We start from the raw sequence: 20,839 nt of genomic DNA, 5'->3' as shown, positions 1-20,839 counted from the left end.
TTGCTATTGTTTATTTACTGTACTGATACTATACTAGGTATCTATAGTGTCGACATATGGATCGATCGCCCCTACTTTACATTGAATCTTTAGCGGTTAGCTTTTTGTGTTATCCTGCTATTCCCTTTCCTCTAGTCATCCAGTGATTGGAAGAAACACTTAATTTTCCACCATAGAGGTGAGGATTAGTATCTTAGAAGCAGCTTCGCATTGTGGATACATCCAAGTAGTTTGTTGCAGCTTGTTCTCAAATTCGAGACAGTTTTCTGGAAAGACACACACACAACACCTGCATGTTTGTAACAAAGAATTCGGAAAAATAAAAATAATTGTGTCCCCCTGAGCATGCATCTCGTTTGAAGGAGCCTTTCATGTTAGCACACTCTTTAGCCATATAAACACTGGGACACAGTTACTGTAAAGAGCAGCTGGATTTGGCAGCTCATCAGCGAATCAACAATCAGTTAAAAAAGGCAATTATGAATCGGGATCGTGGCATCACTGGTAAAAAGCAAAATTCTCTGCCAGCATTAATGCTGCTGATGATACCATGGGCTGATACTTCAGATGACGGAAGAAAATACTAAATCAGTAGGTGGCCTACAGCCATAGCTCGAATAGAGGTTTTAATTGGAACATTTGTATTACATTGTAGAATCAAATAAAACAATACTGCTACTACTATTAATAAATTAATATGTAATTTAAACTAACAAAAAATAAAAAATGACAAAATACGAATGTCCCACTAAGAAAGTGATCTAGGGTTTCCATGACAACACTAGTATCCTTACTCCAAACCACAATAGTGCCATTTAGTGATGTATTTTTACACCCCTGCTTATTGTCTGTCTTGAATGAAGTATTCAGAAATGAAAGGGTGCCGTCATGTTCATTCCTCACGCCATTCAGACAATGCTCTTTCATAGATAATGTGCTGTTGTAGTGCTGTGTCATGTACCAACCACAGAGTAAACACAGGCAGCGCCAGGAATCCTCTTGACAAAAACATCAACGCACATTCCAGCAATTTCCCCCACCGAATTACATCTCTATAAACACACCACACACATGCACGCAGGCGTTGCTGTGCATTCTCCCCTGACTGTGCGGCATATTCACAGACACACAAAACGGTCTGGGAATCAAACACATAGAAATAGCAACAATAAGCAATTCCCACAATTTCTCTGGTGTGCTTCTACCTGTGTGTTAAAGACAAGAACGTTTGCTGAGCTTGCCTGCGGAAAGAAAGAGGCTTATTTTTGTGTGCGTGCACAAGGCTCCCTATTTTCACTCTCTTTGTTGTTTGGATGAGCAAAATAAAAATAAGCAATTTGTCAGCATAAGGGGCTATGAAAGAAAGCCATTTATAATATGCTGAACTCTCAGGGTAAACATAGAAGTAATGGTAATGGAATTTTTTTATTTGCTGATATACAGTACGTCACAAATTTACATCCCATATTTACACTTACACATTTCGCCGTGTTGGAAAAGGAGTACGAAGAAGCAAATGTACTTAATCATTTGAACACAACACATCCACAGCCACCCCAAAACTTTAAAAGGGAACCACACTTTTTTGGGGAATTTTGCTAATTGTTCACAATCATGAGAGACAAGAACACATATGTATTTTTTTTTTCTTTTTAGGATTCTAAAGATGATAAACGCTTGCAAGATGCAGCTGATGGGAGTCACTGTTGTAGCCTTTTAACGCCCTCTAAAACAACTTCAAAACCCTCCAACAGTTTATATATACACTGCAAGTATATATATAATGTAGTAAAAGACATGTTCATAACAATATGTACAATAAGTACTGTATTTTGGTCATTTTAAGCATTACATAGCAGTACACTTCCGACTTACGGCAACAAATATGTGTTCCTACTTCTGGAATCAAACGTGCGTGTGTTCTAATCATGGCAGACTTAGTAACACACAATGAAGACGACTATTTAAAAAAAAAGAGGATTCACAACCTTTTCTTTTTGAACCTCAATATATGGAGGATGAACTGCTGGTTAAAGAAGCTTATCGAGCACAAAGAGAGAGTGAAAGGTTGGAGCAGACGGAAGCCGAGAAAGTGAGGCTGGCGTGACTTGACGGTGTAAATGCGGAACTCGGAGCTAAGCTATGCTGCGTACTTACCCAAAATCAACAGGAAAAAAAATTGTCACCAGTCAGCTGGACCAAAAGGACATATGTCCATCGAGTGAGTCACTATAATATTGATTATGATACATGCAGCACGGCATGCGTGTTATTACAACTACATACATATGTTGTTGAGCTAGCTGTGTACAAACAAAACATTAAATGTGTGCTAATACTTACAGTAACGTATACTGTAATAAGATTGTACATGTTTTACAGAGTGGTGTCTTATCGCATTGTTGTGCATTACAAACTCAAAAGCCATTCAGCTGCTGACTCAGCAGTTGGCTTACCTCTTGCCGCAGCTAGCTTACAGCTAATGCCGTCGCTAAACGATGTGTTACTACGCTAGATAAACAGTTCCTCAGTTTTAGCTCATACAATAACAATGTCGCTACAGCTTGGTTATACAGGTTGCGGAACGTAAATGAAGTATTGTTGGCGGCTTTTGGATGCATTTTCAAAGAGATTGAGAGGCAGAATGGATTGATACCAATAGCTGCATTGCTAGCCAACTACAACAAGACAATTTTTACAAATTAGAATGCAAAAAAAACCTTGTGTCTTTTTGTCTCTCGTAAGGATTGTAAACGATAGGCAAAATTCAGAAAAAAAAGTGCAGTTTCCCTTCAAACATGACCTTTAACACTTGAAACTAATTAGCATTGGTGCTCATTTTGATACCAAAATCACCTATTTGTTCCTTAGAAAATGATTGTGTGGCTGGACAGTGTGATCCTTTTGTCCATATACAGTATTTTATGTTTCATTTCTTCTCACACAGGGCAGAATTATCTAATTAAGACTGCTTGTTCGTTTTTTTTCCCTGACTACATTAAAAGGACATCATGGACCAATACAATCTCATACAGCTTTTAAAGTGGAGAACATTAAGATTAAAAAACATTTAAACCATTTGCTTATAATAAAAGCAGATAAGAAGTGAACAGTTGATTATACTATAGTTTTTCATTGCTGTTCGCTAGAGAATTTAGTAAGCTCTGTAACTTATATTGTAGGGTTTATTTACATAAAGCGGGAGTGGGTGTTAACTAAAAATTATGAAATGTAAACACTCGTTATATGTAACACATTTTTCTTTCTGTAAAAGAAAGCGTAAATGTCTTTGAACCCACATGTATTAACAAGTATATTTGCAAAAACAGAACAGATGTAACTGCAACACATAATGCTATTGGAAAACCCACGCAGACCTAGATAAAGCTGCCAGATGCTGAGTACCCATGCTACTTCAAATGCATGTACTACCTTCTTGTAGATTAAAAACATCAGGAAGGTGCTTTCCTACGGCCACAACTGTTAATTGCAATGTTTTTTGACCTGGCTCTAATTAGACAACCTGGTGATTATTTTATTTTGTAGACCATACATCTGCGGATTATAAGAGTCTCTTTGATTAATTGAAAGGAAAGTTAATTCCAGTTTTTATATATGTTTATATGTCCTTTAAATTGTATCTGTCATTTGTGTTTTCTTATGACACCAATTTTTGCAAACACTAAATATTCACTTGTAGCCCAAGGTGGAGAAACAAGCTTTACATGATTTTTGTATTTTTTCCCTGCAGAGTGGAATGCCTTCTTCTATATAATTTACTTTTTAACACAGCTTCAATTTGCACCTGGCGGAGTATTGCGGAAGGCAAAGGAGGCGGAGGTTTTATAATGAAGCCCTGCCAAAGCACACCCTGAGAGCATTTGCATGATAATAACCAAACAAATCACACATCGTGTAACTGGATTTGTGCCTAGCGTCAGATGGGATGATTGTCTTAACTTTAGCCTTTTGTAATCAAAGTATTAGGGTTGGGGTAGGGTGGTTGTGCAATGCACGAAAACCTGACCTCCTGTTAACACACCACCATTAATTTGTCACCATTTCATCTTCACTGTTGTCAATTTAATCCCCTTCCTCGTACTTCTTTGTATTAACAATTTTAATCAACAACTATTCTTACCTGCTTAGAATGAGCTATGGCTTTTTATTTGCCATTCACATCTCCATTATCATAACCTGCATAATCAGACAAACAATGATTTATGTGTTCACCTCAATAGCTGATGATGTGATGTTATTACAAAAAATAGGGACCATGATTGGCTACAGTATCTGGCTACAGGGGAAGAGCGAGAAGGGAAGTATTACAGATACTGTAAATAAACTAAATCCGGTTGATTTTCAGAATAAAGTGCTCTGTGTTTAAAGGGGAACTGCACTTTTTGGGGAATTTTGCCAATCATTCACAATCACACATATTTATTTGTTATGCATTTTAAATTGTAAATAAATGCCAGCAAAAACCTCCAACAACGTTTTACAGACACATGTTAAGTATATACTGTATGTAATGTAGCAACCGGCACGTCCATGACAACATGCAATATTTACCATGTTTTGGTCATTTTAAGCCTTGCCGGAACATTTTTGCGGTGCATTTATTTCATAGAGTGCATCGTTGTGTTTGCTATTTGCTACTACAACCAATAATACTTATCAGGTCAGACTTCATGAGACAAATACTTTGGGACAAATGATAATCCAAAACATTATAATATTGCTAAGTGCTAAACAAGAAATACAAACTACGAACATAATGAAACAATCACACAATGTACAATGGTCGCTCGCGCTCAGTGGAATGCCGACTGATGGGAGCTTTATATTTTTCAGCACAAGACTTGTGTTCTCCCGTTTAGATGATTAATTCATCATAACCCTCACTCCTCGGGTAAAAAATGCTGTAAGCAAAAGTGTATTTTATAGAGTCTTCCTAGCAATGTCTTCAGGCCTAAATTAAATGTCAAAGTTGACTAACTTTTAAACTTATGGCCACAACGTTCTACTATACTAGTGTGAGGCATTATTTATAATCTAGCATTAACTTTTACCAACTCAGAGGTGATGCAGCAGCTCATCGGCTCAGTATGTCAATAGCTACAGTAGCTACGTGACTTCTTTGTGATTAAGGCGCCTTGTTACCTGGAGTAGTTTCTCAATGTTAGCTCTAACAACAACAATGTCACTAATACTTGATTACAAAGCAGGTCACGGCATGTAAATAGAGTATAATTGGCAGTTTTTTAATAATTTTTTTAGAGTGCTTTTAAGAAACCTATTGCACTGAGTCCGGAGGTATAAATTAGTCTTGGCCAAGCATGCTTTCACAAAATTCTGAACCTGAGCTCTCAGTTATTAGTATCTCTTCTCTCCATGATTTCTAATATTATGCCGCCATGACTGGCAACTCTGGAGCACTCTGTATAACAGGCTGAGTCGACATCCTTCAATTACCACATATATATGTCCATTGCATGCTGGAGTGTACGCTCTCTTGGCCGTTAGATCTGGGATGGACTGCGCCTCACCTCGCAAATCAGCCCTAATAATACAAAACTACTTCGCCTCAACATGTCTGTTGCTGCCCTGAGTATATCCTGGCTGACCGGCGTTGGTTCTGTCCTGGAAAAAAACCACACCATATTTTAGAATAGATTCCTAAATGGCGACAGACTAATGCATGCTGTTGGTTTTGCAATTCAAAGCATGATCTTGTCCTCAGTGAAAAAAATATATGCCCATCTCCCCACGCCTCTCCTCACTGCGCATTCACACAAACTGTGGCCCGGTCACAGTCATAGTCACTTAGGCCCCTACACTGACCTCTGACCTGGATTTGAGTTGGTGACTTGTCCAGCCCTGCCTTCTACCCTAATGCAGCTGGAATAGGCTAGTAAAGAAAATACGGATTTCTTTGCCATTTAAAGCTGCTGAGCACATCGTTCAGGCTTCTGTACGAATCCGTACAGTTTCTAAATATGTATTGTATTCTTAAGTAACGCTTGTTTTGTTTTGTATTTAATCTTTTATATGACATTGTTGTTCAGATAAATATTACCGAAAAGAAAAACCACGCTAACTGAGACGGCGTAAAACAAGTTGACGGATTTGATGTAGCTTCACGCATGCGTGGACCGATTGTGTCTTCCTGTATCGATCGTGTAGTGACGAGTATGAACACACTTCACTTTCTGCTTACAGCGTTACACGCCCCCAACTTAACGTTTCCACGTGGTGCAGAGAATTCTGGGAGATGTAGTTTATTTACAGACCTGGCCAATGCTTAAACGCCAGGAAAAAAACCAAAAACAAATTACACCTAATTTTCCTTTTATACCGTCACATGTCACGGTATTATTGAGAAGAGTTTGAAACCGAAATACTGTGGTATTTATAATACCATTACATCCCTAGTATTGAGTCATGTGCATCCAGTGGCAACATTTGAAGTTTCTTAGTAGGTCTGAAAGAAGCTTTTAGGCGCAACCCCCAAAAAGTCATTTTGATTCCCTTCCCGAGCAGGTGAATTTCTGACTGATCTGGAATCTCAACTGACATGATGGGCTGAACAATATGGCATTCTCTTTGCCCTGCCTGTCAGGGCCAACACACTGGCAATGACTGCTGCGGTTACTGAGTTCCCCCCTATGACTGACCTGGATGCTGACATCACCAATGAGGAAATCAAATCTGTCATGAACACGTTTAAAAACAACAAGTCTCCCAGAGCTGACAGTCTCCCTTCTGAGGTTTGCAAGGCAGGTGGGAATGCCCTCACCTCAGTCTTACACCATCAGGTTGTGTCTTGCTGGAACAGTGGATATCTCCCAGACGTCCCCCGAGAAGCTAACATCACCATCAATAAAAATAAAGGGGACCGTGCAGACTGTAACAACTACAGAGGAACATTTCTGTTCAGTCTTGCCGGAAAGATATTTGTTCTACCCCGACTAAAAGTCCTTGCAGACCGCATCCTCCCTGAAAGCCAGTGTGGGTTTTGTGCCGGTCACTCCAAAGTAGACATGGTGTTCTGCGTTCAACAACTACAGGAAAAGTGCATTGGTCAACAAATCTCTTCTTTCTGTTGTTTGTGGACTTGACCAAGGCCTTTCACTATGTCAGCCGATCCGGACTTGTCCTTGTCCTGCAAAGACTTGGCTGCCCCCCTAGTTTACTGAAGGTGATCACTGAATTTACTGATGGCATAAAGGCAAAAGTGCAGTTTGAAGGCACTCACCCTGACAAATTCCAAATGAGATGTGGGGTAAAGCAGGGTTGTGTTCTTGCTCCGACACTCTTTTGAAATGTTTTCTCTGCCCTACTATCTCGTGCTTTCCTTGAAAACTCTGTCATCCTCTTGCATACCCACAGTTCAATCTATCCAGACAGGGGGCAAAGACCACAGTATGTCACACTCTGGTGCGCGAACAGCTTTATGCTTTTAATGTTGCCTTTGCCACCCACTCAGAGACAGAAATACAACTGTTTTGCACATCTTTTGACTCTGCATGCCAAGAGTTTGACCTGCAGATAAGCCTAAAAAAGAGAGTTGTCCTTGCCCAACCTGTAACCCTGTACACTGATGTTTCCATCTCCAACACACCTCTGTGATCTGTGGTGGACAGGACTACAATACCAACAACCTTGATGCAGAACATTGTCACCCTAAAAAACACAGGTTCAATTGATTTATTGATATAACTTGCACATTTGAAGACGTAATCAAGAAGCACCTTGTAGGTTTCTCCATCAATCTTGACAATGTGGAGGCTCTTGCAAGTTAGCGATCCAACTGGCGCGCAGCAAATAACAATGGCTGCAGAGCCTCTCAGGAGGCATGCAAGTCATTCTTGGAAGTGAAACGCTTGAAACGTGAAGCAGTTTGTCGCATGCAAAGTAGTAGTATAGGCGGAATGTATGACTCCCATTAGCTACATACTCTAGTACGAGTCTTATATTAAATTTTAAATGCATATACAAGAGAAAATACTGTTTTTTTCTCACATAGGGATTTGGAATTATAGGCAAAATGTTAACGGCACAAAAATGCAGGAAGAAAAAAATAATCCCTTGCCTTCTCTTCTCCTTCTCCAGTTGGATCTTTTGCCTGTTTGTTGTTAAATTTTTCTGACATGCCAATTGTTTCACAAAGATGTGCACATTTTAAGGTGAAAACTTGTTGAAGTTGTCACTACTGCTGTGTGCTGTCTGTTTGCCATGTTCTGCACACAGCCGGTACGTTGGAGGCACACAGAGCATGTAGCAAACAAGCAGCACAGAAGCAACAGAGCTCATATGCACGTTTAGTGAAATGTAGGGGTAGGACGCTATCAACATTGCGTGTCATTGCAGAAAATGTTGATATTACTAATTGCCGTTATAAGGTGTCGGAAAAAAACATTTTTTTACGAGATGCAAAGTAAGCATCATCATTATTTTTGGCACTATCGCTAGCCTCGACTCATAAGCTTGTCAAAAGTTAGACTGCACTGTATTTGTTTACCAAGTAGACACACGACTTTGGGCAGCTGCACTTCCTGTTCCTCACTTAATATATAGTGTGTAAGGATATTCATACCGTTACACCCCTAAGCTCCGCCTGTGCCAGCTGGCCCACAAATGCTTTTACATTTTTTACCTGTATCACAACAAAAGGCAAATTAAATTCTTAAAGGGGAACTGGACTTTATTTGGAAATTTGCCTATCGTTCAATCATTATATTAGAGACAAGAACACATATGTCTTTTTTATTTATTTATTAGGATTTCAAAAAGGATAAAAAACATTTGAAAGATGTGGCATATCCTCCCCGTGACTGCGTGGGTTCCCTCCGGGTACTCCGGCTTCCTCCCACCTCCAAAGACATGCACCTGGGGATAGGTTGATTGGCAACACTGAAATTGGCCCTAGTGTGTGAATGTGAGTGTGAATGTTGTCTGTCTATCTGTGTTGGCCCTACGATGAGGTGGCGACTTGTCCAGGGTGTACCCCGCCTTCCGCCCGATTGTAGCTGAGATAGGCTTCAGCACCCCCCGCGACTCCGAAGGGAATAAGCGATAGAAAATGGATGGGGGATGGATGAAAGATGTGGCTAATGGGTGTCATAGTTGTAGCCTTCAAAGCCCTCTAAAACAACTTCAAAACTCTCCATCAACGTTTTCTATACACACTGCAAGTCTATATATAATGCAGTTACACACATGTTCACAGCAATACGTAATATGTTCAATATTTACTGTATTTTGATCATTTTAATCAATGTGGGGACTGAATTCTTCCGAACTTTGACTTCCGTTTCCATAGCAGCGCACTTCCGACAATGTTTGTTCCTACTTCTGCAAACAAAACGCTTGTGTGTGTTCTAATCATGGCAGACTTGGTAACAAAGGGGTAGGGGATGGCGTGGCGAAGTTGGGAGAGTGGCGAAGTTGGGAGAGTGGCCGTGCCAGCAATATGAGGGTTACTGGTTCAAACCCCACCTTCTACCATTCTAGTCACGTCCGTTGTGTCCTTGAGCAAGACACTTCCCCCTTGCTCCTGATGGGTCCTGGTTAGCGCCTTGCATGGCAGCTCCCACCATCAGTGTGTGAATGTGTGTGTGAATGTGGAAATAGTGTCAAAGTGCTTTGAGTTCCTTAAAAAAGGTAGAAAAGCGCTATACAAGTACAACACATCTAGATCTACATCTACAAACAACAAATACGACTATTTTTGGACAAATGAGGATTCACAACCTTATCTTTTTAAAGCTGAATACACGGAGGATGAATTACTATAGAAGCCAGCATGAAGAAGAGGGTGAAATGTGGAGCAGACAGAAGCTGATTGAGTGAAGTCTACAGCCACAGCTAGCCAGACAGCATATGTCTGGCTAGCTGTGTACAAGCAAAACACGAAACATATTACAGATACTGTAATATGATTGTTCATGTTTTTCAATCAACACTGATTGGTGTTCTATCACAGTGTATTGTGCATTGTAAACTCAAACGAGTTTCCTGCTGATGTAGAAGCTAGCTTACCTCCTGCCGTAGTTAGCTTTCACGACTAATACCGTAGCACGCCGATGTGTTACTACGCACGAGAGAGAGTTCCTCAGTGTTAGCTCTTACAATAACATTGTCGCTACAATTTGTTAATTATACAGGTTACGGAACGTAAATTAAGTATTTGTGACAGTTTTTGAATGCTTTTTTTAAGTGATTTTGAGGTAGAATAATTGCTGCATTGCTAGCAACCTAGAACAAGCCGATTTGTACATGTTAGACTGAAAAAAGCAACAACACTCTTTGTCTTATTGTCTCTCATAAGGATTGTGAACAATAGGCAAAATTCCCAAAAAAGTGCAGTTCCCCTTTAACTCTAGCAATTTATGTGTTGATTTTTTTTCCTGGACAGAGAAAAAAGTGAAGAGGTAGGAGGACAGGGTTAAGGTACTACGCCAAACCACAAAAAACGAGTCGCAGCATCAAGACAAATACGAGGAAGTGGAGGGTAAAAGGCAGTGACAGGGCAAAGTAAGAGGAAGCAAAGTGCACTTGAAGGTCTCAGCCGTGGCGATGCGCGGAACACAGAGTGACACCTCATAGAGGGAATAAAAGCATGAAGTGTGTTATAATTCTACACTATTTTGAAACCTTTTAAGGACCTGCTAAAAAGTCTAGATAAATACTTACATTGGTTTGTATTTTTATATACAAGGTTTTGCGCAACCTGTGTGATCCATATAACTGCCTGTCCTCATAATTATGGGTTATGTACAGCCTGCAGGTGTTTGTCAAAATAAGCATTAAAGCACACGTTCAACCTCTGTTCATGTGTGTAAATAATAATCTGTTTTATGTGCTGACACAGTAAACCTATCAAAATAAGAATTGGCAACCCATTGAAGCCCTTTCAGACATTTTCACTCACAGTGGAATGCAATGAATATACACACCAGTATTTTGCACAGAGTGGGGTGGTTTAGACAAACTTTAATGATTCACAAGGGACATTGTTCCACATAGTAGCTCAGATACAGAGGATGGAAAGGCTAATGCACACAAGGGCACAAAAAGAGGGCGAAAACAAAAGGTATAAAGTAGACTAAAAATGTACCATAGTAGCAATATGAAATATAACGTATGTAATATTTGCATATTATATATACAGTATATAATATATACTGATATATTATATTATTATATTATGTTATTATATAATGTATACAATATATAACAAATCCCAATTGCGTTGGTGCATAGCAGCTCATGGCATGACTACACAATGCAGAGGCGTCAGGCGTGCAGGTAGAAAGTAATTATATTAGGAAAAATCAGGTAGCGCAGTAGTGGACGAGGAAAACAACCACAGGTAAATTACAAATCACAAACTAAGCAAATCACATGCAGACTCCAGACACGCTAACTCAACACTGCACACACATACAGTAAATCGGCGTCATTTATCTGACGACGCCGGGCATAAGAAAGCTCCTGATTACTAATCATAAACTGGTGAGCCTCCTTGGTGCTAATCAGGAGCAGGTGAAGAGACCAGCGCTTAAAACAGCTGTAAAGACACCTCTAGACATGCCCAGACAGGAAGTTGAATTAAAAAAAAAGAGGAAGTTGAATAAAAAAAAAAGAGCATTGCAGAGGAAATAAACTAAACTAAGGAAAACAATAAACAATTCCAAAATAGTCATGAAGGATAAAGATGATGACACATTCCAATAAAAAAGATAATGCTTAGCAGATTTCCCAAATTTTGTGAAGGCTACATACTGTATATTTAGGATAATTTCAGGTAGATCGAGGCTGCATCCACAGAAAGTTTATACTTTAAAAACAAATACTTTTCTATGCGTTTCGGCCTCTTGTCCACACTCATGTGTGCGACCTCTGCTTGTGCAAACACAGTTTCACAGTAACAGTTCCCTCATATTGGCATTAACCAGGAAATAGTAAGGGTTTAAAGTGACCAATCAGAAAAGAGAGGGGTTGCCTATTTAATGCCCTCCACTAAGTGTCAAAAGAATGAGAAAGAGGAAGACAAATAACGAGCGCAAACTCATTTTACTGTGCATGACAGCAGGTGAATGTGTTTGTGTATGGACAGACTGTTTTGAAACTGTACTCCTGTGGTTGGAGATCGTTTGAACACCATATAACAAATACGTCTCAGAGCTGTATGACAGCTCTGATCCCGAGAGGGACAAACGGTAGAAAATGGATGGATAGATATTCTTCTATTTTTGGGTGAAGAAAACCCATTGAACTCCAGAAGACTATTTGGACCAAAATGTACCAATATACTACTGCTGCAATTAATTTAATGTTGGGCTCTAGATTGATCTGTATTGACCCAAAACTATATCTCAAGGAACCATTTATAAACATGTCTAAAGTGAGCTTTTTAGTGGCGAGAATGCCTAGTATGTGCCTTGTTTTCTTCCTTTTTGCACCATTACAAAAATCTCTGTATATGCTACTCTACACAATTGTATTCGCCTTCACTGACAATTCATTTCCAGTGAGCATTATTTAAAGCACAGGGGTGAATAAAGCTGCAGGGGTGTAGCCTTGGGGAGAGTTGCTGGGTGAATATTAATAATTGTATTTTAGGTTTTAATTAATATAACCGGTGAATACATAGCATACGAAATATGAAGCCGATTTTCCCTTTTTATGGCCTCAGGCTTTAAGATGCATTCAATCACTGCTGTCAGAGATGCATCGTTTCTAAGCAATAGCTGCAAGAATCCCCACTGTCCAGAGGCGAGCAAGGCTAATGTGCTTCCTGCTCATGAAATATAACAACACTGTAATTGATATCTGTAAGGAAACAATTTCCACTCTCTATTCTGGGCGGTAAAGTGCACATGTTAAAAACGTAATACATATTAGTTACGCATGCCCTGCGGAATGCAAAAAGAGTATTTAATGCAGAATGGACCCTTTTTTTGTGGGGGCGTTATAGCATTGCTTTGTGTCTTTACAGCAGCTTGACCTGCAAAGAAAATGTGTGTTTATTTTGGATTTGTTGTGGTGAATTGCAAAGATGGAACCAGGTCTTACATACAGAGTTCCAGCCGAAATCCCCAACTCGCACACATCTTCTCCTGTGCTAATGTGACACGGTGTGAAAGGCACATTACAGCTGTATGTCAAATGAGGACATTCAATAGTAATGTTGTGTTTGCTTGTGAATTGGCAAAGGGTATAACAGAGATTAAAGTAGCCATTTGTGCATTCACAACTAATTTTCATTATTGAACTTCAATCCCGATGCTATCTGGGCATGTGTACGGAGGTGGGAAAACAGCCCGCAATAACATCAATTCACTTAAGAGCCAAGTACAGGCCAGGAATGCTGTACAAAGGTCAGGTCTAGACTGTCCCAGTTAATTGACTAGCCTGCCTTGACTCCCATTGTAGCAATTTCACAAGTTTAATTGCATTTAATACTAAAAGCAATGCATTGTAATTAGTAGAAAATTGACTATCCTAACCTATTCTGAACTGGAAAAAGCTTAGCTTTGCTTTCCCTCCTAAATTATAGTGAGATGATGTTGTGAATTTACACTAAATTGCCCAAACACAGGGGTGCCCAATCTTTTCATACAGAACATTTAAGAATGTGGGGGTAATTTTAACAATATTAACTTTTTATTTTATTTTACTGAACAATTGTTTTTTTTTTTTCTGACTTATACATGTTATAATGTTGGATACTGGTGTTACACGATTTGACAGTGTGCAGGTGTACCTAATGTTGTGACTGAGTGAGTCTAATGTTAATTAAGTTTATTCTCGACTGTCCCTGGAAAAAAAAAATACCGGTGTCAACTTCAAGATATATAAACAGTGTACATTTTCAACAGATACACTGTGATACTTTTGGAGAGGGTGCAGCGTCGTTTCATTTGCAATCTAGGAAAACTTACACAACGGACAAAGTTTATAGGTCCCCTTTAATAAGAATTAAACACGCTGAAACCACTCCATAGTATGTACAGATAATATGTTAACATATTTGAATAGTCAATATTGTTAGTGTGATATCTTGTTCAATTAATATGTCAAACGGTTTGTATTTCCAATGTAGCTTAAATCATCCATTTTATCGATAGAATATTCTATGGCCACTCTTTGGAAACTCCAGTCCTAATAAAGAAAATAAGTGGAAGGCTTTAATATATGGCAGTGGAAAACAACACATTTTCTATTGAAATATACAACCTTAGAGACACCATTTAGATCAATAAAATTGGCTTCCCTCTTGAAGTTGCCAATAAAAAGTTCTGCAGAAAAATGCATCTGAAAACTCTTGATTGACTCGTGCAAATGTGTTCTCAGCACTGTGCTGTCAGGGGCCCATTTAAGCTCCATATCGCATCATTTTAGACTCCGCCGGCCCCTGAGAGGTCATTACGGTAACCATGGCAATGCGGAGGTGTTCAGTCTCTGGCGATGTCTGCGCGGCTATAATTGCTGGTCTATGTCGAATCGCTCGCCGATGCACTTCTGCTGCACAAGCATTCATCATCACGGCTCGGCCAGGAAAGTTAAACCAGGACAACCCGGGAAAGTGGTTAGTCATCACTGTAACGCATAGGAAACTCCCCGGAGAAGAAAAAGTTCAGACTTGACCAACAACCAGCGATGAAAGTCATGATAGAACATCATACATAGATTAGATTATTCAAAAGCAAAAGTGATTGATTACAGTTGACATCAAATACCTTACTACTACTATAATTTACAATCTGCAAAATAAATCAAAGTATTGCTTTGTCAGAAAAGAAAAAAAAACAGCCAATAAAACTAACCTCTTAGAGTCAATGGAAATGGTGTAGAGATGGGTTCCAAATTCAGTACTTTTACAGGTACTGACCGAAGTAGTCGGCTCATACAATCAAACAGTACCATATTTTGATATTTTTGTTGCACATTACCTCCCCTCTGGTTGCATCCATGACACTTGGTCAAGCACTTGGCAGGCAAACTGGCGTATTCATAGCAGACTGCCTATATAATGTTGCAATTATCCATACCAATAAAGCCTGGTAGAAAGTGCTAAAAATGAAGGCTCCAGTTTTTTTCCAATGCAAATTTACATTGGATATGCCATATTAATTCTACTGATTATTAGAAATTTTACATAAGGATTTCAACACCTCCAAATGTAGTAATTAAAACTGCAACTAAGATGCACGTTACAATCAAACAGCTGGTGTGCAATAAGTACAATACCTACAGTATAAGCACTTTGTAAGGCTCAACAACCTAATGGCAAAGACTACCTTCTGACTACGACAACATACAGGGCAAACTGAAATGAATGCATACTTGTAAATTAGACTCAGAAGTGTAAGAAAACAAGATAGAACTTGACTGCACAGTTATCAGTTTGGGGTTAAATGTTAAAACTAAAAATCAACAAAGTAACATTTATTACCACTTTATTATACACGTAAGTACTGAAAATTGCTACCGTAAAGTACCAGCATTGATTATCAAGTACCAGGAATTGGTATTATGTCGGTTCAAATGTTAAATGTACCCATGTACACTATGAATCATGACCAAAAAGCATTTGGATGAAGCAGAATTAATTTAATCCTACCTTTTCATCATGTATCCGTGGTTATTGATCGTATGTTCACTTTCTTTGTTCAGCATGTGACCATTTTAAAATGGGGAGAAATGATAATGGAGAATGTGTAACAATGGATAGATAGCTTGAAGCTGCTGTATGTCACCGTAAGGTGGCGACTCAGAGGGGGGTCACGTTCGAACGATCCACAGGCACCATGGAAAAGCATATGGTTTCACTCACTGAAACCATAGCATCTGTTTTTAAATCCTTTCATTTCAAGGCACGCATACGAGGCAGCTGGGATTAACAACCATGAATGCCAATCAATTCATTCAGAAAGTACAACAATTTTGACAAACGTTAACTGCTAATTGTGGCAAATATTGTCATTTATTTGTAAAATGTATTCTCTTAAACCACTGCACCGTTAAATAAATAAATAAATAAAATATATATAATTTTGGGCCGACATACAGCAGCTGTATGATGTGATGGAAAAAAAGTATTTGACATGTTATTTATAGTAAAATAAAGACAAATTAAAAATGTATTTAATAATGACAAGTCAATTAAATCCAGTGTGTTTCTCCGCATTCATTCCTCCATCCATTGTATACCGCTTGTCCCTCTCCTTCTTAAATGTATGCAATTGTCACATTTGATTCAAGATAATGTGAGATTAGTATGCATCAAACAACACAAATGAAGAAACCATAAGGTCATGACATTATTATAGATTAAGTCTAATTGAATGTCTAGTACACCGTGAACAGAATATGCTTAATGCATATTACCAGCAAAGAAAGCCTTTACAAAATGAATGAAAAAAACACCTCACCTGAGCATCCCCATCCTTCTTCAACCAACGCCAGCAGTGCAGTTGACAAGGCAGAGTCTCAAACAAAGTGCGCTGTTTGCTCTTTGCAGATGAACTCCATATAGATAATTTCATATTTGCTAAATCGCTCTCCCATCAGCTGCTGAGTTCAGTGCATCACTCAGTCAGACAGCTAATGAATTCATTACATTGATTGTGAGGCCTAGGGAGCCCCCCCGGTGGGGGAAACATGAAGTGTCAGGCCCTCATTAATTCTTGAATGAAGTCGGTAGACATCATTGACTTATTCCATTACACAAAATCCACGTACAATTGACCTCTTGGCTCATTGCGTCTTACAGGCAGCAAGTGAACGTTTGCTGTGTACTTTAAGTTAGCATTTTGGACACGCTCCTGAAGGCCACAACTGAAGACATTTCTCAGACATACCACATTTATGTTAAAGTGACTTATTTGGGAATACTGTAGAGCAAAATTTAACAATTTTGCTCAGGAAATGCTCTTCGAGTTTCCCTTGTCCTCCCAAGAGGTGCACAGTATACATTTTTCAAAGCATCAAATGTCATACCCAATGATGTAGTGGGATGTGCTACAATCACCTCACATCAAGCGTAAAATGTTTCTCTCTGGATCGGGGAACCAATGGATCATGTTTTCAGCACCTCTACCATGACAAGCATTCTGTCACATTGATATCTCCCGGGAGACGCTTTCCATGACTTGTTCTTGTGTCTCGTGGTGACTCCATTTAGTGCCAAACAATCACTAATACCTTCCTCAGATTTTGCATTAATCACTACATATACACTATAGAATCAGAGTATATGGAACATACAACAAAGGAAAAATATATTTTTCTCAATACATTAATCATATACTCCAATAACTACAGAAGGCCTGATCTACTAAAGTTTCAGTGTATTAAAACACGTACCAATTTAAAAGCACACGCAAAGCTAATCTACTAAATTTATGAGCATAGGTTTGCGTCTCCTAATTTAGCAAAATAGCGAGCATAATCCTTTTAGTGGTTCTGTCTTCATGGATACGCTGAATATATGCTTATTATCAGAAAGCCCACAATACAGGGTGAAGAAAATGCAAATATAACCATTTTGCGGTCCCAATTTGATTTATCAAGCCTGAAAATGTTTTGCGGCCGCTGTTTTGCATCTTTCTTTGGCACGTTTAAAATGTGCGTGCAAACTGACACAGTTACGCATCAATGGCTGTGAGAAAGAAGGTGGTCGTGCTGCAAAGACATACAACGGACAAAGAACTATCTGTCCTACGTGTGTCTGTTAATATATTTGGAATATCATGAATAGAAAATAATACACATATTGTCTATTCAGCAATATCATGTTATAATTTTATAGCTGTGGGATAATTTAAAGGGGACCTATTATGCGAAACCAACTTTTCTTACCTCTCGGAAATTTTAAATCAAACCATGGAGTCATGGCAGAAATATTGATAAAACCATCTTGTCTTCTTTCATATTTCCTCCAAACGAGACGTTTAAAATGTGCCTCATTTGTGACGTTTTTCCCAATGGTGACGTCAGCTGATACCTCCATATATGGTCAAGTTTATTGTAGTCAATAAGTTCCTTCTTTTTCGCTATCCTCTTGTTGTGGGGCACACTGACTTGTACATACACAAGCATCTTCCGCTGTTGCCATTTTTAATACAAAGTAGTGTATAGTTCTAAATTATATCTGTCAGTAGACTCCATATGGAAGCGATAAAAACTACAACATGGCTGACCTGGAGAAGACACAGTCAAAGTGAAGGCATGTACATAAGACGTCCCACAAAACGGCGCATCCTGAAGAGACAGTCAGAAATCAGCTTAAAAATGGTCTGTAAAACATAATCTATTTTGACCAAAGAATCCCCATTACATATTATGTAGACACAATGAAGTGTTTTAATTGTAAAAAAAAAAAAAAACATATTATGACCCCATTTAAACGATTTAGTTTTTGGCTTTATATATTTATCCCAAACCGCATATATATTATTTTCTTTAATATTGATAATATATCTCCTATGAAAAAAAAAATATTGCAAAGGGATTTTCATGCATTCTTGCATGCATTTCTGGATTATTACAGTTGACGCACGACAACATCGTTGCCTCCCAGAGCCCACCTTCGGGGGCTAAAAATAGCTAAGAATATTTTTTTTTGTCTAGATTACACTTTTACAGTATCAAAAAAAAGTTGTGTGCAGCATATTCCATAATATAATGAAACAGCACAGGTTGGGCTGTTAGAGCATATGATAACATGGACGTGGAGTAAGTAAGTAAGTTAATTTTATATATAAGGAGGGAAATGCGTGTCTCTATGCTGACAGCTGCTAGTACCCTCATTTAAATAAGGCAGTTTGCACCAAGTTTGCACTTATAATCAATTGTACATGCAGTCTCAGTAGACAACACACCTACTAATAGTTCACAGAATTTTATCGTTTGCACTCGCTGTTTAGCGCGTAGTGTTTGCATCATAGTAGATCAGAGTCTCTTATAGTTGTAGTCTACAAAAGCAAATAACCGCCAGCGTTTCAAATAGTGCTAGGTCATAAAACACCAACTGTGGCTGTAAGAATGTAGTTTTTGTTAATTCAACATTATGACACGAGCTGTCATGTATTCAAAGTATCATGAGTGGTCAGCATCCAGCAGCTTTATATATCTTTGCAAGGCCTTTAAAATGTTGCTACTTAAGGCATGCATCTTACACTTGCTTTAATGTTGTTTACAATGGATGATCAGCACTAGTAATGCAAGTATTTTGCTCTTTATAACATTGGTTCTGTTGCTGGTGTATTCTACAAATTACTTATGTTTTTTTTTTTTAACTTTCTCAGGTACTCCAAATAATAAAGTTAAAAGATGCATTGTTGCATTATGTTCCCGTCTTTATTATTGTATTAATGTGTTTTGCAGGAGAGCTGTACATCGGTGGTGTGATAAAAAACATGTACAGTAATTTGCCCAAGCTGATTGCGTCCCGAGACGGGTACCAGGGCTGTCTGGCTTCTGTGGACCTGAACGGGAGACTCCCTGACCTGATTGCAGATGCCCTCCACAGGGTGGGCCAGGTGGATCGAGGATGCGACGGTGAGTCTTCTAAATCATAAACTAGACACCACCATCCCCGCCTTATCGAAAGAAGTTATATGGTACCCTGGTGCCACGGTACACTTGTGTGGCTGTTATTCGCTGATACACACCAGTGGCCACGGCCACACTCTCACAGCCGCTAGCCAGCCTTTGCAGTCTAAGCCCCCGTCATGTGTAAATCCCCTCTATTGCACCATTAAACCTGCATGAGCGAAGAATCTCTCTGTAGCTAATCTCAGCCATGCCCCCGCCTTCTTTGCCGTTTGCCTCATTAATCTTGCATTTCCTGTGTGTTTACCTCACATTTACTTTTTCGCCGCAGTCTCCAACCCAGAGTTGGCCCAGTTAATCCCAGATATATCACTGGATTTTGGCAAAACAAGCCCCCTCGGTTCTTTCCGTCCTCCCACACATTCTCCCCTTTACCCCTCCGCCACATCTCAATGGCGCACTGAGCGTTGAAGAGCACAGACTTGATTTCCCTGAGGGCCATGCTGGCTGACTCAATGAGGCACTGATCCAGCATTTTTTTTTCTCCTCACGCCACCTCCACCAAAACCCCTCCTGGAAAATGGCTACTTCTGCCAGCCAGACTTATTACCTGCCTACAGTTATACACCGCATTTATTTGACTTCAAACACAGTTTAAAACAGCATTAAGCCATCACACTTACTCCCACCAGCACCCAAGTTCTGCTGAATGCTAATATTAGCGAATGATTGAATGTGCCAGGGAGCTGAGCGGCTCTGCTTCCACTAGCTCGCTGCAAACAGTCCTTTGGCAAGCAGCTCCTGGATTGACGCAGGACTTCACGCCCTGACTCGAGAAATCAAACACATTTTTGCTGTCTCTTTTTGAGTTTCAGGCCTCTGTGTGTTCACCTCAGAGGTATTTGCCTGTCCAACTCTGGGCGCACGGTGTCTTGATGAAGGCAAGAGTTGAAGCTCCTTGTCTCCATTTTAGTTGTGTTGTATATCTCCTACTTTACGACTGTTTGCTAACAACTTTGTCCTGTATTGACCTTATTTTGTTGCAGAGCGGGACCGTTTGCAGGATTGTGCGTCTAGATCTAAACCGAGATTAACGACCAGCACTAAAAATGTTTAGTGTATCAATATATGAACTAAAATGATGGAACAAATTAAGTGAAGAACTCAGTGTACTTTGCTTATAAGTGTTAGTTTGAGAAAGTGTACAAGCGTATTGGTGTTCACAATTTACAATGAGGTAGCAGAATGCTAAACTACAGTGTGTGATCTC

At 39.3% G+C, this 20,839-nt stretch overlaps 1 protein-coding gene across 13 annotated transcripts in view; it reads left to right on the top strand.

Moving 5' to 3' along the window:
• Nucleotides 1-20,839, top strand: part of LOC133661820 (neurexin-2-like) — a 957,097-nt gene that overhangs the window by 539,694 nt on the left and 396,564 nt on the right. For all 13 annotated transcript variants that reach the window (XM_062065342.1, XM_062065337.1, XM_062065335.1 and 10 more), the window contains one exon: nt 19,402-19,575. In XM_062065342.1, the coding sequence (XP_061921326.1) occupies nt 19,402-19,575 (174 nt within the window). The remainder of the gene's footprint in view (nt 1-19,401; nt 19,576-20,839) is intronic.

The sequence above is a fragment of the Entelurus aequoreus genome, linkage group LG12 (genome assembly GCF_033978785.1).
Source record: "Entelurus aequoreus isolate RoL-2023_Sb linkage group LG12, RoL_Eaeq_v1.1, whole genome shotgun sequence".
In the NCBI taxonomy this organism is placed as follows: domain Eukaryota; kingdom Metazoa; phylum Chordata; class Actinopteri; order Syngnathiformes; family Syngnathidae; genus Entelurus; species Entelurus aequoreus.
Note: the sequence above shows the minus strand (reverse complement) of the source record. Positions and strands in the feature narration are given on the sequence as shown.